This window comes from Athene noctua, chromosome 1 (assembly GCF_965140245.1).
Source record: "Athene noctua chromosome 1, bAthNoc1.hap1.1, whole genome shotgun sequence".
Lineage (NCBI taxonomy): Eukaryota > Metazoa > Chordata > Aves > Strigiformes > Strigidae > Athene > Athene noctua.
In genome coordinates, this window is record NC_134037.1 from 198793860 (window position 1) to 198817881 (window position 24022).

Consider the following 24022-nt stretch of genomic DNA (forward strand, 5'->3'; position numbering starts at 1 on the left):
TGTCACTGGTGAACATGCTGAGGGTGCACTCAGTCCCACTGCCCACATCACCAACAAAGATGTTAAACAGCACCGGTCCCAACAACAAACCTGAGGAACAGAACAAGTCATCTTGTTCTGTTTCATTACTTGGACAGGATAGCTCCCCAGTTTCCAACACCAGCCGGTACCACAAACAACAGGATTTCTTAGAAGGCCACATGGTGTTCAAGCATTTGTAAACCATCGGGATCTCAAAGAAGGGGATGTTCTCCCAGGCAGGAAACCGACAGGGACAGCTTTCCTAACAGGAAATTGCTGAACACGCCAAGTTAACCTGAGATATGCCTAAGATCATGCAGTAGGACAGAAGAGCATTACAAAGAGAGGCTGCACAAGGCTCTGTCTGAATACAAGTGAAAAGGCCTGTGTATCATGTTTAATCATCAGTGTGGGACTCAAACGGGCCATCAAAACACTTCTGAATTTTCTCATCTACGCTATTTCTTACTTCTCTTGAAAGGAACTTTGTATTTAAGACTCAGTTGTACATTTCTAAAATACTGATTTTCCAATCTCTTGTGACCACAAGAATTTTAGCTTGCTTTCTGTGTTCAAAAATGAACGTATATGAGCAATGAAGAAAAGCATTATAACTATATCCTTTTGTTCTCTCATACAGCATATTGTTTTCTGAATGCAGTAGAAACTGCAATTAACAGAAGCAAAACCACCCATATGTTGAAAAATCTTTTTTTTTTTTTTTTTTTTTTTTCACCACTTCAATTATCTATCAATTTCTTTTGGACCAAGTTCTCATGCTACACCCTACATTTGGTAAATTCATATTCCAAGAATGTGTACACACTTACATTAATAAAAACGTTTAGAGTGACAGCTGTGATGAATAGAAGTAAGCATGAATAACACTTGCCTTCAGGTTATACTGCAAATCTTAAAAGTCTGTTTACTAGGATAAATGGAAAGAAGAAAAAATACTTTCAAAAGATGGGAGGGGAAGTGTACTGAATACCCTGAGATGACTTCTTAAGGGTACAGTTGGCAACTATTTCAGAACCTTATTGCAAACCTGAATGGAATATTCTTCCTCCAACCTTGGTATATGTGGGATGTAAAAGGTACATCCCACAGGTGCCTCTCCCACTTTGCATTAAGAACGACAGACATTGTGTGTGGAGGTCATCAGTTTTTTACTCAGCTAAGAGGTGAGACAGCCTTGTTCTGTTTGACCTCCTTTTCCTACCCAGCTCAGCAACAATCCCCAAAGGACTCACCCAGTGAAGTAATATGAGACATTCTTCTCTGCAGAACCAGACCAGCTACATGGACATTGTCAAGTGTCCTCAAAGCATCTCAAATAGATGCAAGACTTGGTTCAATGTCCTTTGCTCAAGTCCTGCTGAATTTGAAGAGCTCACCTCTTACAGACACTTCTCTACAGATATGAATTTATTCAGCAACTCCATCAATAAGAACTATTAATTCTGGTGGATCAATACCTATATGTAAAGTATTTGTACCAATTAAACCTGTAAGTTAAAATACTCTTCCTAGAAAGTACTGCCTTAAGTACATTACATACTGCCATAGATTCTCCTTCTTTCATTTTGGGTACTGTATGTATAAAACCACTTGACCTAAGAGAATCCGCATCTTTTTAAGAAAACTTTATCTTCTACTTCAGTAAAAATGAAAAACCCCAGCTGCTAAAACAAAAAACCTGTTTCAGAAATACTACACATATAGCTTTACAACATACATCTCATTACCAAAATGGCAGTTATAAAAGGATCAGATGTAATCTTCCATCATCTATAGTACTCATCCTTAATCCATCATTCTTTCCTGATAAAGCAGTGATCTTTAAGTATACACAGTACACGACCGTTGTCACACACTACCTCAATATCCTGTACTGAATATTTTGAGATTTTTTACAAGCCAGAAGTTAGATGTGGTATTTTATCCAGCTGTCTACAGAACATGAATTGACCTTGTAACATTAACAACACCCACCTGAAGAAGGTGGTTCAGCTCTCTGCTTAATGATACACAGTTGCACCAGGATTGAGTATCTTAAATTGAGATGAAGTATTCCCTTTCCACTGTCTCCCTTCTTAACATCCTTATGATTCAGGCATTTACACTTCTGAGCACATGCTGATAGCTCTACTATTTGCACTATTCTACCCCATGGTCTTCTAAGTTGGCAACATGTAATAGTTACATTCCTAAATTCAAGATGCTCCATGAAACATTTAACTCTTCATGATTAAAGTTTACTATGAAAAAGACGAGCAACAGTTTATACAGAAAAAGCTCACGAAACCCAGAGTTTTGACAGTATATAACAAGCATGCAATAGGAGGGGACAAGGTCATGCTTGCCTATAAAATAAGAGGGAAAAATAAAGGTAGGTTATGAGGTTTCAGCTGTTCCTCTTTCAATAAGTCTTAAGCTAGTCTTATTACCAAGACTTCTTCTTTCACTTGGAACCAAACCTTTAAAATCTGATGCCTCTGCTAAGATGTATTATACCAGTAAATATTTGATCGGGTGAACTCTACTGCAGAGCACAGAAAGGTCTGTTCTTATGAGGCTCTTAGTACCTCCTCACTGTCATTTCCATGAAATATCATTTCCCTTACCGTGCGACTGCAGGCAGTCAGACAATGAGTTTTGAGTTATTGCTGCCAACTCTCTGCTGTGATCGGGAATCTTGTATGGGGCCAAGTAGCACGAGTAGTTTTCTGAGGAACTGTTGTGGCTCCAGACATATCTGTGCTCTACAGGGCATTTCATACAAAAGTCCATTTCCCCTCAGTCAGAACAGCCGAAAGACAGAGTTATGTATTTCATAAGATAAATTATACTGATCTGGAGAGCAGTCCATGCATAAAAGCTATGGGCTGTATTTCTATCCTTCCTGTAAATCTGTCCTCCTTACGCCTCTTGAATAAACTTACAAAATAAATAAATGATTAACTAACCGCCTCCACTTCCCTCAAAAGCAGTTTCCAAAGCACCCAAAACAGTATTTGAATTTTTAGCCTTTCAAAACCAAGATAACAGCAAAATCCTACCTTATGACACCTTTAACAGCACTAGAAATATCACAGTTCAAGGAAGATGACAATACTGCCCCTCTTTGGGGTATACACAGTCACTATCTTATCAAATCATACTTCATAAGGGGATGTGTGTGCAGATCTGGTTACTGGCATTTCTATAGTTTTTCATTCCTACAAACCCGCACAAAGGCTCACAAACCCAATTTTACACAGTAAGCTCCTAGCAAAGATGTCAGGGATGTCCTCAGCTCTTTGAGGTTATAGCAATTCACAGGCACAGAAAGGTCTCAGGCTTATCAGTATCTTAACAGTGGCGTTATTTTTACAAGGTTGAATTTGAAGTGTTATCACCCTAATACCTAATGTATTGTTATATTCACAATAGTTAATACCTTACTCTTCACATCTAGCCAGCTGGGCTATCTCCTTCATTTACACAGAACAGTGATCTCTTCCCAAAGAATTCTAAATTAAAGAAATAAGAAAATCCTGCAGGAACAGCCAGGCTTAAGGAATGGCCACTTCTGGGTCAGTACACATAGAATTATTGTTGTTGGGTAGGGGAAATTAACAGAAAAACCTCCAGAAAATCTGCTTCCACACTTTTAATTAGTAAAAACGTGCTCCTGCCAAACTGATGATCTGGGATGCGCTCAGTGCTCCCAACCCCTTCACCAGATGCTGTTTGTTCTGATCAGAATTTCTCACACAAACCCCACTCTGCGCAGAAGTTCAGCGGGCCACCATGAAGCACGCCACCAAGGACTTTCAAAAGGAGGAGCAGATGTGAGTTTGTATGTAATTATTTGTAATAACAGTATCCAAGAAAGATACCATCAAGGGAGGCTTAACACCATGCAGTTTAACCAACCCAAGGATAAACAAAGAAAATGCAAAATCGGCTGTTAGTTTCACAGCTCCATTCCCCGATAAACTACGGATTAACAAGTACAACCAGGAGGGCACATCACAGTATTGTGCTGCATATAACCAGTATTCTGTCACAGGGAGCAGGTCCTACAAAACAATTAAAAGGAAAGCCCTTTACAAGAGAATTACTATTTCTCTTCATGCATGTGCAGTAAACAAAGGACGCATGTGCATGAAGGACATCTGCTGTGACTAGTTCCAAATGTGAATGCAGCATGGTCCATGCTGAGTTGCACTGAGTGCTGTCAGTGAACAGAACGCCAAATACAGCTTGAGACTAACATTCAATCAGTGTTACACAACCTGTATTTCTAAGATTTTTTAACCTGGGAGAGTCACATAGCTCAAATTGGGAAAGACACAAAGGATTCATACAATGATTCAGGTATGAAGGGATCCCAGGAGGCCTCTGGTCTAACCCCCTGCTAAAAGCATGGTCAACTCCAAATTCAGATCAGGTTGCTCAGGGTTTGAAAACCTCCAAGGAGAGAGAAACCCCATAGCTTCTCTTGGCAGCCTGTCTCAGTCCAGGCCTGACCTTCCCCACTGCCCACCTCTGTAAGAAGCCCACTGCCATCTCCCCACATCCTCCTGGCTGGTGGGAATGGTGGTTGTTGGGCCCCCACAGCTTTCCTTCCCCGAGCTGAGCAAGCCCAGCGCCTGCAGCCTCTCCTTGCGCATCAGCTCCAGGGGCCCCACTGGACTCACTCCAGTTTGTGAGCACCCACCCTATGGTAGCTCAGAGCAGGGCCCAATGCTATGGGTGGGGTCTGAAGAGAGCCAGCCAGTAGATCCCCCGCCGCCACCTCCTCCTGCCCATGCTCCTGCCACTGCAGCTCTCTGCTGCCAGGATGTCCTGCTGGATCGTGTTTAGCCTACTGCCCACTAGGACCTCCAGGTCCTTTTCAAAACAGCACTCTCACAGCCTATTAGCTCCCAGCCTCCACTCTTGCAGGTAGTTAGTCCATCCTAATTGCAGGACTTAGCATCTGTCACTGCCAAATTTCATGAGGTTCCTGTCAGCCCATACCTCCTGCCTGTCTAGGCTCCTCTGAATAGCAGTCAAGTGTACTGACTGGTCCACCAGTTTCTCATGCACAGACTTGATGAGGGTGCATTCCAGCTCCTCCTCCAGACCCTTGAAAGGATGTCAGGCAGCACAGATATGTGTGGTTCCCTGGGGAACTCTGTCTCCAGGTAGAGCATGAGCCATTTAGGCTGCCCAGAGAAGACTGAAGTAAAGAATTCAAGTGTCTCAGCCTCATCTGTGTTTGCTGCTACTAATTTACCCAGCACATTCAGAGCAGGTCCACATTTTCCTTGTTTATTCCTGTACTGCTAAGGCAACAGAAGTTTATTTGGGTGGTCCTTTATACCCCTTGTTTCTTGTTGCTCAGCTCCAGGTGTGCTTTGACTTTCCTGAAACCATCTCGACATGTTTAGGCAATGCTTCTACATTCCTCCTTTGTAGCCTGTTCCTGCTCTCACCTCTTGTATGCTGTCTTTGTACCGCAGTTCAGTCACAAGTTCCCTGTCGAGCCAGGTCAGTCTCCTGTTATGTCTATTCCTTTTCCAGGATGTACCATTCTTGTGCTTGAAGGATGCTTAAAAACTTAGCAGGCCTCCTCAGACAATTTACTCTTCAGAGTTGCTTTCTATTGAATCCCACCTACCAGTTCCCCAAATAAGGCCAAAGTCTGTTCTCTTTAAGTCAAAGGCCTGTACTTTACTCTGCTACTTGCTTTCCTCACCTCCATCAGGATCTTGAACCCCACTATTTCACCCCCTAGCAGATCTTCAACAAAATCAGAACTTTTACTGAGCAGCCCACTGAGAACACTACCATGCTCTCTAAGAGGGCCAGGATTAATTGCTTGGTCTGGTAAATACCCTTAGTCAGTGTTTTGGAAGTGCTGGAAATGTACATTCAGCTGAGCCAGGGAAACAGAGCACAAATGATTAGGACAAACCTCTGTATGTAACTATGGAGTGTTCCTTCACACTGTGTAACAGCTTGAGTAGCACCCAGGAATTAGCAAGTTCTGCCAAAATTATACATGTTTTAAATTAAACCACAGAACACCATACCCTAAGATACAGCAAAATTCAGAAGCAAGAGGACAATGTGCATCAGAGAATCTGGATCCAGAAGTAATTTTCTGGTGAAATAGAAATAGCACTATATAATTAATATAACAACTACACTGGGCAACTGTCACTAATCAACACTTACTGACTCTGCACCATAAGCTTAATTTTCCTTTTCTTTAATTAAATACCAAGCCTGACATTTACATCATCACCTAACTGACTGAATGGGAAAAATCACTTAGCAGATAAAAGGATATTTTCTCATAGACAGGTGCTCACCTTGGGATGCTCGTCAGGTAGGTCAGGACGTTCTGGAACTCCTTCTCAGGAATCTCGCTGAAAGCTGGATAGTCTGGAAAGGTGATGACAGGACATCCATCTCCCCCTCTTCCACCTACAACAGAAACAAACAGCAGGTGCATTTACACCCAAGTCCCATTACCTAGCCTGCAATTTCCCAGGCATGAAAACAACTGTGTTTGTTTTTTGGCACAAGGCCCATCAGCATGGACACTGTTTATTCTGAACAGTCTTGTCTTCTTCAGAGTTTAGGAAGGTTTCTAGGAAAGAATTTGTTACTCTACATCAGATTTTTCTCTGTACAAACATCTTTGCTCATGCGAACTGTTTTGACACCAGGTGGCAGTGCATCTTTCTTTTGATAAATGTCAACTCCATGCAAATACAACCAATTCAGAGAAAGAAATAAACTAATTTAGGGGGAAAAAAAGTTAATTTAGAGTCAAGTAGGCAAATCTCCACCTTGAACTGAACTCAAATCTTCCTACCAGTTTGAACTCATTCATGCAACCTGCCCCCGCTCATCTAACTGCTCTGTTTCCAGGATGGTATAAAAGAAGTGGCAGAACATAAAGAGAAATGGGGGAAGGTGTTACAAATGAGATTTCCTGTTCAACTTCTCAGATTACCTACAAAAAGTAAAGTGGAGCCACACACCTACATTGCAGTATGGCTGCTGCTAAGCTAGGTACTGTATTTATCATTATCTGTATCTTTTCTGGCATTTGCACCACTGTGTAGAATTCACAAACGCGATGCTTTTTAATGTGCTACACACATTTTTATATGCAAAATGTACATTTTTTTTAAATGCGATGTTAATATTTCATTCTTAGGCAAGTAAATTTTCATAAAGACAGGCTGTCCAAAGGACTTGCTGAGCCCTAGCAACTGCATGAAGTTAACAGTCAGGGAGGTGGCAGGGACACATTGCTGAAAAGCTATCTTTGCTTCACAGTTCAAACAGAGAAGAAAAACAGCCAAAAATTACTCTGCTAAAATAACATGGATATTTTTTTCAGCTCTGAAATCTAACATTTGTGCAGAAATCAGTTGTAACTGTATTAACAACACTCAACATGAGAGCAACAGTGAATTGTGAAAATTAGTGTGCTGTTACCACCTCCCAGTGCCTTTGCATCTAACCTCACCAGAAAAAGAAGATAATTATTTGAGCTCAGATTCATTTGATTAAAAAACCACTATTTCCCTCCAAAACCACATGTCATTAGAAGAGCTCAAATAGTATCCTTATGTTAATTTGTGGTGAATCTGACTTCAATCTACCAGCTTACAGGCATTATGATGCTACTGCTGTGTAGCTCTTGAAATCAAGCTACATCAGAAAATTATTTGCTCTGGATGCATTTAAACAGCAACAAAAAATGCAACTATTATGCAAATATCACGTTTGCGAACATAACTTTTATGACATGTCCAAAGGTGGCAACGTTACGTGAGTTAATTTTAGCTATATACATGTATGTGAACATACATGTTCACAACACAAATGTATGTTAAGACCAGTTCGGATTCTATTTCTTTCTTCTACCCAGGCTCTCGGGACCAAAGCATTTTCTTCTCTCATTAAAAACATTTTTCAAGCATGATAATGATCATTGCTCATGAGGTGTTCTGATCTCTCTAGAATATCTCTTTTTAGGTACAATTCTACATTATTTGCTGTACCCCCATTGGTTATTTGCTCTGTTCTACTTAATTTCTATAAATAGGTCATATGAAACAAAAGAACAATAATAGGCTTGCAGGACACTTCCTAAATGCAGAAGCCTGCACTATGACCTTCAGGAAGTTCCCAGACCACCATCGACTGTCAAGGGCAAATAGAACCATCCTGCCTCCTGCCTTGACACTGCCTATTAATTTTCAGTTTATAGTACATTCATCTGTGGTTATCTTGGGTGGAGGAGACTCTGTCCTGCCACATGCTGTTAGAAGATCCTTGTTTGCTGATTATCTTCTTCTCCAGTATTTTTCTGCTGGGACACATAAGCACACATATACTCTCAAACGCTGCACAACTGCTTTTACTTATCAGGACTCTGCTGCTGAAAAGAGTTTTAAGGCACAGTGACCTGACGTGCTATACATAATAAATTCCGTGAAATTTCAGCTTTAACATAGCTGACCTATAGAAGTCACGTTCTGTACTGCAGCTTTAAATACATGGCCATCAGTGGAAGACAAGCCACTCCAGCGAAGCAGTCACTACTTACAAATGAGTGTTTGTCACAGCAAACTACAAAAATGGCATGGGAAATGTAACAATGTAAAAATCCTACATATAAATTGTGCTTGTATTAAATAATAGTAAAAGCAGTAGGTGGCTTCACTTTTTAAAGTGTCTATTTCATAATAAACCTGAAGCAGCAAGGAATTATTTTTTTTTTCTTTATTTGGAATCACTTTTTCTTGCTACACCTCTGCAAAAGCAGCATTACACAGCTTATTCCTAAATTAGCTATGTAAAATGTGAACTTTCTCCCTTCTCTCAGAAGTAAATCAAGCCACAGAATTTAGGGAGAGGAGATAAAAGGTAAAGTTTAGGAAGCTAGCTTGGGTTTTTCTTTTTTTTTTTTTTTTTGTTTCTAGTGAGAGGGAAAGGATTCGAGTGGCAAAATGACAATTTTTACTTCTCTCATCCTTCTTGAAACACAGGTTTAAAGCAAAAATTAAACCATCTTATTAAAGCAAATTCACATAAGAACCTTCCAGCATCTCAGAATTATATATACCCAATTACAAAAAATGGACAGAAAAACTTGTATGAACTTTATCAGTGCTATAATTCAAGAAAATAATTCAATTTGTTCAGAGTGTTTTTTAAAAAAAGCAAGTGGAATTTTAATCATCATCCAAAAAAGTAGTGATTTAACTGCAATATTTTAATAAATTCAGGTCTGTTGGTAGAGTGACTTACCTCAGTCATAACCATGGATTGGAAAGTCATCTCTTTCTCTTTTCATTCTAGCTCAGAGTCCTGAAATTTCAGCCACAGCTGTGGAACAGCCTAAACTTATTTGCTGGTCAAGTCCTGTCCACAGTGGCACATATTAAGACCAATCTCCTATTTCTAGGCTTAAGCAGGGATGCACTGACCCATACAACTGGAATTTAATAGTTTTATGCATTCCTAAGACAACCAAGTATCTCTGAGATCATTTTCTTAGTCTAATCTTATTCTTTTGGGAGTTTTGTAGATCTATATTTATGAAAGGATATTAAACCCCCTTATTTTTGTTAAAATATGTAAACACTGTTGTGACTATGCAAATGTCAGGTTGGATCAGGCTTTGAGCAACCTCCTCTAGTGAAAGATGTCCTTACCCATCCACAGCAGGGGGGTTTGGACTAGATGACCTTTAAAGGTTCCTTCCAACCCAAACCAAACTGTGATTCTATGAAAATGTTGAAAAACATTCAGTATTATTTCTTTTTTAAACATTAAAAAATGCCACTTGAGTGCCTGCTTTAGTTTTTGTTTATTGCAAAGAGCAGAAGAGAATGCATCCCTTAAGCGGGTACAATCAGTCTGCACATATTTTACCCGAAATAATTCCCAGGAATTACTTGAGACTTGTCTCACTCATAACATGCAGCTATAAGAAATTTCTCCAAGTGAGAGGATTATTACTTTTCAGTCTAAAATTGGAAACACCATAGAAGTGAAAAGCACTGAAGTGTATCAGCAATTAAAAAAAAAAAACAAAACCAACCCAAACACCACTTTAAATTAAGTAGATGTGCTTCCACTCTACTTCCGTGAACTTTCATTAAAGGAAGAGTTTGTTATTAATTCATTTATACCTGACATTGGCAACCTATTACACTGAAACTTCTTTAACAGATTTAGTATGAAAGAAAACACAAGTTACCTCTTGAAAATGGAAATTTTTCAGTGGATAAACCTCTACAATTCTCGTAAACCTCTAGTTTGCCAGAGGTCTTCTAAACAGATCTACACACCTTGGTCTAAGGCCAGTTTTTACAACAGCGACAACCCTGGAGAAACGTACCTCTTAAAAACATGATGAATTGCATTAGCTCCACAAGTTAGGTGGCAAAATTACTTAACTGTGCTCAGGAAATAGCATTTTCACACCATGTTATATTGGCAACAAAAATCAAGGTGATATTTGTAACTAACTGATGCAATGTATGGGGTACAGGATCCACTCAGAAGTTCTCAAACACAATTTTACCAGGACGTAGCACTTCAAAGGAAACAGTTTAACTAGTGAGGCATTTTCAGGTCACTTCCACAGAGGAGAGCGAGAGCACAGACAAGTAAATAAAGTTACAGAGAGCAAGGAGAAGCTTACTATTTAGAATGATAATTTAAAGGGCCAGAGACATAAGCATTTTGAAAGCTAGTACCAATGCTAACTTCTTCAACTGCAGGAAAAACAACTGTGAATCCACAGGCAAAAATGAAAATAGCATGAACTGGTATTTGTATTTACTTTATTGGAAATATTTTGAAGTTGTTTAATGCATAAAGAAGCATTCAAAGGAAAGTGAGTTGAAATAATTGGTTCAAGTACTTATGGTGGCCAAGAGTCTCATTTGCACATCACATAGCTTGTATGATTTAAGATGCATATAACCATACACACCTGTCTGTGCACTCTTCTTAATCTACATTTATTTTAACATACCTTCAGACAGCAATGGCAGATAGTTGCAAAGCTGGACATGAAAGCCACACAGCAACTTTCCAATCAAGGAAAGAGAAAACAAAATACTTGTGAAAGAAAATATAAAATAAGAATGAAAGACTAAGGAATACATTTTCCAGAGACTTTTAAATGGACTTCCCAAGTCCTTCACGAGGATTAAAAAAAAAAAAAAAAAAAAAAAAGAAAAAAGCAGAAGACCCTTTGCAATGCAGAAATGCAGAAGAAAAAGTGAGTGCACAAATACTACTAAAGGTAGGAAAAAAAAATTAGACAGGTGAAACAGTGAACCATGTAGAGAGGACATTTAATACAGCCTAGGAAGAACAAAAAGAGGGTAATAATTCTTGCAAAGATCAGGACCTTATTCCACAGAAAGAAAAAAACTCAAGGGAAAAAGTAAACAGCTGAGCCCAAGGTGAAATATTAACTTCAGGATTTATAAATTTGTTATGTGAATGAGTGATTAAAAGCCTCATCCCAGCTTGCCCCTGCATTAGATTTAAACTGAGCACATGACTGCATACTCACTGCTGAGCAAGAGCTAGAGCCTTCAGCATCTGCAGGAGTAGCTAGCACCTTGATTTCGTTGCACTTTGTTATATTTACGGAAAAACTGAAGCATTAATGTAAGCATTTTTTTTTTTTTGCTTCATTTCAAGCCTATTTTGGATGTCCCTGTAGCATTTCCATTATAATCTAGCAGAATGAGGGACACAAATTACTTTCTACCTGTAGAGGAAAAGAGACCAAAAGAAACAAGTGACCCTGATTTAGACCAAACCACATAAAGTAGCTTGGGAAGGGCTACAGCCTTTAGTCACAGAAGCAGACTAGGTTTCATTCTCTATTCAAGCAAGTGTCCCACGAGACCTAGATACATCCTATTAGAGAAATTAAAGCAATTCTCAAGTATATGTTGCATTGCTATTAAAAAGCCCAAAACTAAAAAGCACCTAAGACATCACATAATTCACCACACCTGCAAAGATGCTATCTACCAAAAGTATTTGTAATCTGTGGACCTTAATTTTCATGATTTTTATGCCATATCCTAAGATTCTATTTCGAGGTCAACTTAGTAATAAGCAAAAAAGTCCCCTTCACACACACTGTGAATGTCTTAAGTGGCATTACAGCAAAGACACTCATAAGCACAACTGCAAGAACACATAAATTGTACATAAATATTAAGTATCAAAATATTACCTCTGTTCCTTTCTTCACAGAACCTGTACTACCGCTATTCGGTATAGCACAGAAAATTAACTGTCAGGTCTTGCAGGAGAATATTAGGATGAAAGAATTGGAGTCCAAAGTGAAATGAAAATGCCTAGCAGTCAAATTACCCAAGAAAAATAAACTACAACAGAGAATAGTCACAATCCACAATAATGCAGCTGTCCTACTATTTCAGGCAAACAAAACAGACTTATAGACATGAAGGTGAATAAATAGAAGAAAACAGAATGAGGAACGGCTGCTCTTGCTAAGCTCCACTGCATGGTAGATGTAACGTGTGCTGAAGATGCTCGCAGCTGTGCAAACTCAGTCTTAAAGACACAAACAATCTCCAGTTGGACCCAATGAGATTTTATTCATCTACTGTAGGCATCAGTTTTCCCCCTCACTTCAGAGGGGCAGATCTGTTTCCCAGATAGGCTGATTCTTGCATAACACTATTATGAGCCATTTTATACTCCTGGGTAAGAAGGAAAACCTTGGAAATTAAAAAAACCAAACTGCCAGTAAAGAATTGTAGCTTAAACACCATCATCTCAAATTGAGCATGAACAGCCAGCTTCACAAATAAAATAATCTTATTGCCACCACCCCACAGAAAACACAGTCACTACCACAGACCCACACTTAGTTTAGCTTGTATGGCAGGAATAAATCACATTTAATGGCTAATTATAACTACAGTAAGATTCAATGAGCTCTTGCCAAGCAAAGCAGTACATTGCTTCATCCCCTGTGTCTCTTGATCTGATGCAGGGAGAGATTCAAATGAAGAGGGAACAGTCACAAACCCCAGCTTCAGCCTAGAGAGGTAAATCTCCTTTATGCAGAAGGAGGCAGGGCAGCTCTGCAAAGCCACGGATGCTCTCGCTCTCTATGTAATGGAGGCGGGAAAACAAACTCAGAAGCTTATCGGACACCTGCCACACAGTGATCGGTGAACAGAGGCACCATCTCCCTTTACCTGTTACCAGCCAGACGTGGTCCCAGCATCGAGATGGATCAAGCTCAGCAAGCAACACTTGCATGGCACACACACAGGCCCCCGTCACCGACCTGGCATAGGTTATCCAGGGGCAAAGACACTCTGTGCTGCGTGAACATGGCTCTGCTGCTTTTAGAGACAGATTTATACCTAAAAGCAGGTTCCTTTGAAGAAGGCAGGCAGTGATACCAAACCAAAAATCCTCTCCAGAACTTGATGCTACATGTGCCTGACCCCAGCATTGATGATGTGGGGGAACATGGTACTGTGGTGCTTGCTCAGACACTACGTTGGTCAAGTCCAAGGTATCAGCTTGAGCTTCAGTATTGAATCTGACAGCAGGGCCAGCAGCAGTGTAGCCTGTGGGCCAAGGACTCCAAGACCACAGCAACCACTAGTGCATCCACACTGCACTCTCCAACCCTCAGCAAGGGCTCAGTTAGCTCAGAGAGCTCCAGGCCAGTGTTTGAGCCCTGTCTCAGCTCCAAGCACTGGGGAGCTCAGGGTTAGTACCCACAGCTCCCTTAGCGCTGGCTACAGGAAACCATGTTCCTGGACCAGGCTCATCAGGACTTCCTTATTTCTCTTCCCCCATTTATTCTTTTATCCTACCCTCAATTCCATCCCATTACATGGAAACTGGAAAATTTGTTATATTATAAAATTCCTATTTTATTTTTTTAAATAGATGTTCTTTTCATAAATCCTTAAGTAACAAGTCTTGGTAGTCTGTATTTTGACTTGCTCATAAAATATGAGTTTCTCCTGTGTTATGAGACCTTAAAAACCATGAAGACTCAACAGGCCCAACCATACACCTGAACAGTATCTGTAGAAAGGAATGCCACAGCCTTACCTGACAGGTAAGCAAATTGTTTCTTTAACTGGTCCTGAATATCTGCAGCATAGATGGGAATGATATCCTGATGCATGATTTCATCTGTGGAGGAAAAAAAAAATTTGCATTGCAAAGTCATTTTTTGTAAGATTTCACAGCAGACATCAAAAAGAAAGTCATACCTAGAACACAAACACCCAGAAAACTATCCAAGTTTTGAAAAATATGTGAAAATACTTGGAGTCTTTGAAGTGTCTGTCAAGGGCAAAGTTTTCTTTGAACAGCAAACTGATAAAAGAGTGAAGTAATGTGGATTTGCTGACATTTGGAAATAGTACGGAATGTCACTGAACCAAATACTGTAGAGCCAATATTCCTCAGGAATGATGTTAAACATTTATTTACATATCAAGTTCAATTTTTATTAAAACCTCCTCAATTCACATAAAAACAGAGAAATTTATGATCCTTCTAGCCTGTTGTCTAGTGTGCAAATACCTACCTTGCATTCAGCAAAGTAGGTAGAACAGGCTTGGAAGGACATCCTCACATTGCACATTCGTACCTCAACTGTGACAATCATTGCTTAATATTTTATCTCAACCCTTCCACTTTAGCTTAATGACAAACATACTGCTTTCCCGAGTCTTAATTTTCTGCCACAGTGTTTGAGCAGAGGTATTTTCCACAGCATATTTCTAGAGATCAAGCAGAAATCTAAGTTTTGCTGACCACAATAAAGACTGCATGATAAGAATCACCTTATTCATTAAACTATGATGCCATTTTTCTACAAGGAAATCAAGTTTGAGTCTTCTGCAATTTCTAAAAATTATTGATTCCACATTTTTAGCCCCATTGAAAAGCAGTGAAGGGATAAAACCTAATAATGAAAATGCTAGGTTGAGTAATTCGTTTAATCTGGCATTGCACAAAAGTTTTGTTTTTAATGTACATTGAGATGCCGTTAAGATGGACTTAAATCTGACATTCAGAATTGTGAACAAGCTGATCAAACAGAAATAGAGCTCTGGCCAACAAGGAAGGGACATTGCTGTTACTGAGATCTTTAAATGCTAGATCTTGAGGAGTGAGCCACTTGCTTTCATAAGCGATTTTCACGTGTGTAAAATTCTGAGAACTGTCATTGCTTGAGAACAGCTAAAACCCCCCATTTTCAGTTACTTCTTCCAGATAAGTAACAACTTATACCGGGGAACAGAACTTCTCTGTTCTCTTTCAGCCAGTCTGGCAGAGGAAGACCCATGACCACTTCGAAGGTCACTCACTGATGAGAGCTGTTTTTCTGCATCCGGTGAACTGCTGCTTCATCAGAAGAACTCTGCATACCACGCTGTCAAATCCATAAGTGGAAACGCTTAACTGTTAAGTCATATTTCACCCAGACCTTCACTTATATCATCATCTTAATGTTTTTAACAGATAAATGAACACAGATCTTTCAAAAGTCAAATCTCAGATGGTCAAGTCATTCCAGAAGAGGAGACCTGATCCCCCCTGCCTCCCCCAAGGGAAAAAGGATTTTAGATTTTATTTTTGCTGTCAGTGCTTTCTAATATAAGGAACCCTCCTACAGCAGTATTTAAGAAACCAAACACCCCTGATTTTGCAAAGCAATGACTGCAGGTGGACCCAGTTACCTGAATATAACCTATTACGGGACCAATGCCTAATTTTGGTGAGAGATGGGAAAATGCCACCGTGGTTCTGACTTCTGACAGGTAAAGGTGCAAGTCTAGAATTGGTTGCCCCAATGTTCTCTCTGATAGGAACGGCAGCTTTTGCATTCAGAACAGCTCAGCCCACAACCTTGTGGTCAAATCCTGTTTCACTGAAAAGACAGTATTTTCCTTCCCCTGGTTCTAGACTCAGCTTTAACTCAAATTTAAGAGTCAGTGTGTTTGTAACTGGAGGAGCAGCACACTGTGCCTGTTCGCAGACGGAAAAACTCCAGAAGCCCTTCCTGCTGCTCTCTCATCCATCAAGGCACAGCCCCCTTCTCACTAGGCTCTTGTTGATCTGATTTTGTGACACTCTTCAAGAAGCAGAAAACGTGTTAAGACCAGAGCTGATTTTCAATAATTTGAAACAACTGAGATAAAAAATAGCAGTGCAAAACCAAGTGAGAAAAATGCAGCTCTGGGAAGTGCTGAGCAGTTCACATCCAGCCACTTGACAGGATAAACCTGAACCCAGTACCAATGCTCACAGACTTAGCCAGAAATCCCTCTCCAATACCCTGTCTCCTTTCAGAGGAGTTGCAAGGGTAAAAACTCTGCATCATTTCCTTTATATTTGGTATCCCTCTAGAAAAGAGAGCTTATCACAGTTTGTGTGGGATTTAATCTGATTTGGCTTTAAGTCTGTCCATCATTACTTAAATATATTATTATGATAAATAATACACTTAAATACGTTACCATTACTTAAATATGTTATCTCCTTAACAGGAGAAGGTACCATAAGGCAGCACGCTGAACAGACTGCACAGGCACACACTCCTTATTCTCATGGACTTTGGGGAAAATAATTGCTTGGAAATATGCTTTAAATAGAGAACCTGGCACCTGCTACAGTCTTTAGGGACAATTCCCATTTTAGTAAAGTTAATTAAGTGCACATTTAAATACAAAATTACTGAAAATATGTTCACTGTTTTCTAAGGAATTTTTATAGGCTCGAACGCTAGTTCCACTTACATGGATTAATGCTTACACAGCCCATGATTTTTCCTGTTCTACCTTAATTACATTACATAGTATTTTCAAAACAGAGACCTAAGAGTTTGTCTGTTTTACTCTATCTAAAAGGCATGGCTGAAAAGAGGTGTCCACACCAAAACATGGTAGAATATCCAGTCTTTCCTGAAGAGCTCATTTAAAGAGTTTCCAGAGTAGTCTGCTTAAAATAAAGCCTCTGGGATTTATAACACATCTGATATTGTGGGTGCCAATAAACAGTAAAATAAGGTTCTGTAAGGTACTGCTTTTTCAAATCACTAGTTTAAAAAACTGAACACACATAATATCGGGGAATGAATGCACAAAGTTTTTTTTCCTAAGCCAGCAACAGGAGGTTCTTTAAAAACCACATTTTCTAGCATTTAAATCAGGGGTATCAGAGAGGACATAATTTAAATGAGTGTGTCATCTTACTAATATAAAGGAATCAGTTAAATACGTGGTTCTTATTTTAAAAAGCCTTTTTCATTAAAAATGTGAACCACAGTCTTACAGATATATCCTCTTCTAATTCAAATTAAATCTTGCTTTGATAGTCCTGCCTCTATAATGGAGGAAGATGGGTTAGAGGGGCCTGACCCCATCCCATCAAAGGCACCTGACCGCACTTCAAAGGAAGCAGGATGACAGATTTAAACAGAAGGGCATAAAGATAACTTGTGCTTGAATTACCTGGTGCCAGTAAGACCTGAACAAACCTGGATCTGCGAAAACAATCTACGTCACTCAAAGCAAGATTTTCACTTATTGTTAAAAGACCCCTCTTTCTTTTCTGATCAAACTGAAACTCATCAGCATTCGGACTATACCTGACATGCCAAAGAAAAAACATTTTCACAGCAGACAATGCTGGAGGGGAGTCTGAACAGACCATACCTACATTACATGGAAGGAAGTCTTTGGACACGACTCCGGAGCATCTTGTAATGGGTTTAATCCAATTCCCACTGAGCCAGCTGGAATTACAGCACCCCTTGAGTAGTTCTGCATGAAATTCTATGGCCATTAGTTTATACCAACTTAAAAGCCAACCTGTTTGTACACATACAGACACAATTATGCCTTTCAGCACAGAGCTCAGCAGCACACCACAAAGCAGACTACAAATCATTGTTCCTCCTCTTTCTTGCTGAGGTAGCAAGATTTTCCTGAAAATGTGTCTCTGGCTTCTCTATGTAATTCTTGCCTCAAATTGAAGAAATAATGTCTTTTGCTCAAAAAGTTTTGTTTTGCTTCTCCTCTGGAACAGCCTACCTGCTCAGAGTTGAATGCCTCTTGAGAAGGGGGTCTTCATTTGAAAAATCTCTTCATTAAACCACCCTCCCATTGGGTAATTATAAGTGCGAGTCAATGACTTTCAAAGCAGTCCCTTCATCTCCCAGCCCCAAAGCAAACCCTTCACTTCCTCATTCTTCCCTCTTCATCTTCGACCCCCGACCACCATCACTAACAGCTCCTTCGTGTAGTCCCCAAAGGAAGAAGGGCCAGAGCAGCAGAGCTGGTGAAGACAGCCCTCTTCTGCTCTAAGCCACATGAAACTCAGGAGCTACTCAAGACACCAAGAGAGCTCTTCAGGTTTAAAACTGAATTTTAAAAGTCACTGATGAATAGTGACAATGCCTGCAAGCTCTGTGCTAGGTGTGCTCAGCCACAACAGCTGCAGACCAAGCTCCTCAGGGTCCGTGTGCTATTTGTAGCCACACCAGGATGACGACAGGAGTTCATGCAAATGTTCATAAACTAAGTATTAAAACCTCACCAGTTTAAAATAACTTCAGGAAGAGTTCATTTCTATTTTATCTGACTTCAGTGCAATCAAAACAGGGAACGAGGAAAAACAAGTGATTAAACCTCTGGAATTTTCAGACAAAAGGCATCTTTCTGCTAAAGTGTAGTTAGGAAGGAAATTATCACCTGGATAAAACACTGCTCTCCACTTTTGTTCTTTTTTCTCATGAGCTAAAATATCCCAAGCAAGCAGGAAATATGAATTCTTCACCTCCACCAGCATCCCAGTTGCTAGCACAAAAACAGCAACCTAGCACTCCAAGCAGCTTCATGTGACACTGAGTGTCCAAAAACTATTTTAAATGATACAGGTATGTAAGAATTCTACTTGTAAAAGCTTAACAGCCTACAGCCAAGCTACATCTTCCACTTCCTCTTCTAGTCAGAAAAGTCACTTTCCTTTCAAGACCTCTTGTGCACGGAAGAGATGCTCAAGTTGAGATCCCTTTTCTTTTCAGTGAATCTTACCTTAAGTCATTATAAGGTCCTCTTCTATGTTCATTTTCTAGAACTGCACAGCCTATTGCCACAAAATGCATAGAAAAGCATGTCTATGTAGCCCATTTCCACAACAGGCTAGGCTGGAATCCCATACATTTTCAATGTTAAGTAAGGATTTAGTTGAGTCAAGACTTGGAAGCGGTACCAACAAAGAAAATCTAAAACCTTAGGAGTGATGTTCCCTCAATTATAAGCCCATGCGCAGTGGACAGAAGCACTTACTTCGTGAGTGGTATTTTAATCATATCAGAATCCCTGACAATCCAGATCTTTCAGAGAGTCCATGATATTTCTGCAGCACTTTTCATGACCCATCAATTTTGGTAATATTGAAATTACACCACCGGAGTGAAACTTGGTAACTCTTTTCTTTTAATTATACCTGAAGAACACCATAACTAAGAAGAGACATAAATTAATCCCAAAATGCTGCAATTCCAGAACTTAACTACAAGGAACAGGAACTTGTCATGTGTTAGATAAAAGAAAAACCAAAAACCTTTGTATTTTATAGATGCCTCCTGAAACACATGCTTTACCCAAGTAATTCCTGCTTCCTGTAATCACAATTTAAAAAAAAAAAAAAAAAAAGTCCATCTGTTTCTTCTTTGAGGTAACAGGCTTGGGGCTTTGGCACAGGACTATCTACAAAACTACAGGAATGGTGGTTTGATTTCAGGGAGGGAAATGAATCACTGATCCTTCTTTTAAAAAGAACTTTTGAGGTGCACAGCAAATGCAGTGCTGCTGGGCTGGCATAAGACGACAAGAGGTGTAATAGTCCCCATTTTCGTGGCTCAAATTATGAAATAGCAGCTCAAAAGCATACTTTGACAACCAACCAAGATTTTTTTTTCTTTCAAACTCTTGTCTAAATTTTTTTGATTTGTTCACTTACTATGCATGTCAAAGGAGGTATTTGTCTTTGTCCTCGTCTTAGTTTGTCTAAATAATACCACCTCAAAGCACAAACGCCAAAGAAAATATAATCCTCTAGCTTCCCTGTATAGGGATTCTTCTTCCTTTTCTGCTTTACCTGTCACACCTTCTTGACACACGTACTCTGTAGTCCTACAGCTTCTCAGGCATCAGCATTAAATTTGGATATGGCTTACAGGAGTAATCAAAGACTAGGTGATCTGTGACTAGAAGAACACTATGTAATAATTAGGAAGGCAATCTAGGGATCAACACAAGACCTAATATTTCTTTATACTTGAAGAAAATCTAAAAAAAAAAAAAAAAAAAAGGCGAGGGTTGTGTGAGGGTGTGAGGGGGAGATGTTGCAATTGTTGCAAGAAATATGAAAGTGGTTTGCCATGCTTTTGCTCCATACAGTGTTCAAGCTCACCTAATCTGTTTTGGTGAGAGAGATGTTCCTCATGCTATTTCAAGTCATGATAATTACACTCATCCCAAACTGAGAAGGAAGAGAAACTTTGAATCATGCCACACAGCCATATTATAGCACAACATAACTTTTTGTCACCTGCAAAGAGGACTTAGAGTGCAGCAACACCATCACATGGACTTACCATCTAAAAGCAAAAATTCACCTGATGCGTATGGTAAGCTCCTACTATTGCAACAATAATATTCCTCTCACCCTCTTCCTAGGAAGTTCTGAAGAAAGCCAAAGAAATTTTATTTGCCTGCTGGTAAACCCTTTTCTGTTCTTTCAGGACAGTTCCAAACTGCTAGGAACCATGACCCCAAAAAAGGGTTAACAAATATTACCAAAACTGCAGCATCATTAACTCCTTCATACTGCAAATCATGCTGAGAGTGTAGTATAAAAATATTTATAATGTATTAGATGTACTTAGTCACCAACAAGAAGTAGATTTTGCAAAAAGCAAAGATTTTGTGGGTTTTTTGTTTGTTTTTTTTAAATGGAGGAATATTAGATACAGCCTGAGCAGCAGAGAATGTCCCCCTAGCAAGCACTCAAGGCGATTGACCCAGATGTGTCTCACTTGGTACTTTATAACATGAGCCTCCACGGAGTAACAAAAATGTTATATTTTGCCAACTTCTTTTAATAAGATTTCATGTTCTGAGAAAACTATGAGAATTCTGCTTTTTAAGTGCTAAAGCCTTGCAAAGAAAGGGAATTCTTACAAATATGGAACTGAGAAAGATCAATTCTGAATAGAACAACTACGTGCAAATTATAGGACTCATCTTCAGTGTGACTTAAAAAACTAATGATGCAATCACACAGCTTAAACACATATGCTAAAGCGGACATTTGTTCAGGCAACCAAACCAAAGATTCCTCTCCACTGAAACCACCTGCTTTCAACCCTCCCTCTGCAGAAAAATGCACATCCCAAAGCATGCCCCAAAGCTTTGACTGAAAAGTCAACACGTACAGGACCAGCTGCATGAGCACTTGGCAATTTTACTAAATGGAATGCTATTTTTGTGTGGTATTTTGGAAGATAGGATTTTCAAAATTGCGTCATTGTATTCTTGATCTGAAAATTAAAATCACTTTTACAAAACAGCAAAGTGGTAAAATCTAACTGCTCATTGTACACATCCATTCTGGAGAGAAATTATACTTTCTTTGCTCAGGGAGCCTTACCATTACACACAGCTACAGTACAAGCCTGCACAGTACATTGCTTGAAACACTGGAAATGGCACTTGATGTTAATCACAGCATTAGGCTACAGTGCTAACAATTGTGAGGTTGTCACAGAATGGTTTGGGTTCAAAGGGACCTTCAAAGACCATCGAGTTCAACCTCCCTGCCTGTGGCAGGGATGTCTTCCACTAGACCAGGCTGTTCAAAGCCCCGTCCAACCTGGCCTGGAACACTGCCAGGCAGGGGGCAGCCACAGCTTCTCTGGGCAACCTGTTCCAGTCTCTCATTATCCTCATTGTAAAAAAAATTCTTCCTCATATCCAATTTAAACCTACTCTATTTCCCTTCAAACCCAATGCTACTTGTTCTGACACTGCAGGCCCTGGTAGAAAGTCTTCCTTGAATTTTATCATTTCATCGACATGGTGGGTGGCTAGAATCACTTCTAACGAACAATATATTTTATGGTACTCCGACACAAGCACTCTTTTCCATAGAGCTGTACAACTGTAAACGAATGTTTTGAAATGGGATGCAAAGCACTTAATGGGTATGAGAGAGAAGGAAGAGCCAAGTGTTCGCTAAGTGGCTTATATGGAACGAAGCACCAGCTTTCCACTACAATATATTTACTTGAAGCTGGCTGTAAACTTGCCAGGTCTTGGGACTCTGACTATGGACGACTTACAAGGAAGAGGTTGCTGAGTTCATAACCAAACTGGCTGCCCCACAGAGATGACACAGTTGCTAACAAAGCAGATCTTGGTGTACTGTGGGTTACTGCCCAACACCATAAAAAAGATGGAACCCATCATACGTCTCTCTAAAGCCCTGCTATTATTAACTGCTTCAGGTAATACAGAGGCAGGACATGGTTTGGTATCTCTCATAGGCAGCTTAAGAGTCCTTTAATGCAACACAGTCAGGTCTGCTGCTCACATCCAGCATTTTGCAGGCAGCATGCTTAGAGGTTTGGCAAGAGCCTACCCTCCTTTGCTTTATAGACCCTCATTTTCACAGCTTTTAGGTTTCAAATTAAGCATCCACTCATTATCCAATCTGAGAATCTGGCACATGGCTGTAATGACTAATCAAGTTCTGCTAAATAAAGATCTGGCCCTGTAAGCAAGGAGTTATTTTTGATGGAAACTAACTGTGCAAAACAAATCAATGAAGATCTAATCCACTGGATTTATTTCAGTGTCTCACCTGCAAAAAAAGTTAGATTCTGTTTCAGTGCAACAGTCTAACTGGATGTTACCTCTATTTTGAGAGGCTGTTTTGCTAGACTTTAAATCCAGAGATTGACAGCTTTCTCTTAAAAATCTGCCCTTTTGGGCGTACAGGGATACTTAAGATTCCTGGAAGAACAGATCTCTTATTTTGTGTGTGCCATGCATAAAGCAGATGCGTATTAAAAAAGTTGCTGTTCGTTAAGAAAAGCCACAGTTCATAAATCATCTCAAGTGAAACACAAAATCCCTGCTAGGTTTACTTAAAATCAACAAAACCCTGCCATGTTCAAACTGAGAAGTGAATAGATACATCACTTATTCTGAATTAGATGACATCCACAATTTCTCTAACCTAACTGAACATAAAAACAGAAAACAAGACTAAGAACTGCAGAGCTGAACTTTGCTAGAATTCCACAGGCTCTGTGGAATGAAGGTTTGCAAAAGCCAGGGTCTTTCAAAGCACGGTGAGTAGCTGCTCTTCCATTTTCAAGGGTTTTGCATCTTCTGCAGAAACCAGAAATGTAGCAGGGCTGCATTTTGAAGAGTAAAGCCATGTAAACAAAAAAAAGTTCTGAATATCTGATGCTTAGAGAAGTACCTGACACACAGCATCTATAAAAGCATTTGAGGAAACAAACATATAAGACTCCCTTCATTTCAAGGTAACATGGTAATGATGAGAAGCAGAATATCTCATATATCATGTGTGGTGAAGAGGCTAAAGAGCAAACTTTGACCTTGAACTTCCCTGGTGGTTGGTATTCTCATCTGAAGTCTCATTTGACCTCACTGGATAGTCTGCTCCCTTGAGACTGAAGGCAGCTTAAAAGAAACAACTAAAAAAACCAAATGAAAAAGTCACAGCAGTGGTTTTAAGATGGGGATTTACTTTTATAAACCTGGCCCTAGGTCCCACTAAGTACTAGGTCTCAGTGGCACCACTGAGGTGCTCTATAGATATCTGGAACATTTAGTTTCTGAAGGAC

At 39.7% G+C, this 24022-nt stretch overlaps 1 protein-coding gene across 6 annotated transcripts in view; it reads right to left on the bottom strand.

Annotated features, from left to right (window-relative positions):
* MCF2L (MCF.2 cell line derived transforming sequence like) overlaps nucleotides 1–24022 on the bottom strand; it is a 163255-nt gene that overhangs the window by 52539 nt on the left and 86694 nt on the right. For all 6 annotated transcript variants that reach the window (XR_012633896.1, XM_074910014.1, XM_074910042.1 and 3 more), the window contains 2 exons: nucleotides 14173–14256; nucleotides 6372–6486 (listed from right to left, as the gene is read on the bottom strand). Coding sequence is in view for 5 of the 6 variants with exons in the window: in XM_074910014.1 (XP_074766115.1) it covers nucleotides 6372–6486; nucleotides 14173–14256 (199 nt within the window). In the remaining variant the exon portion in view is untranslated. The remainder of the gene's footprint in view (nucleotides 1–6371; nucleotides 6487–14172; nucleotides 14257–24022) is intronic.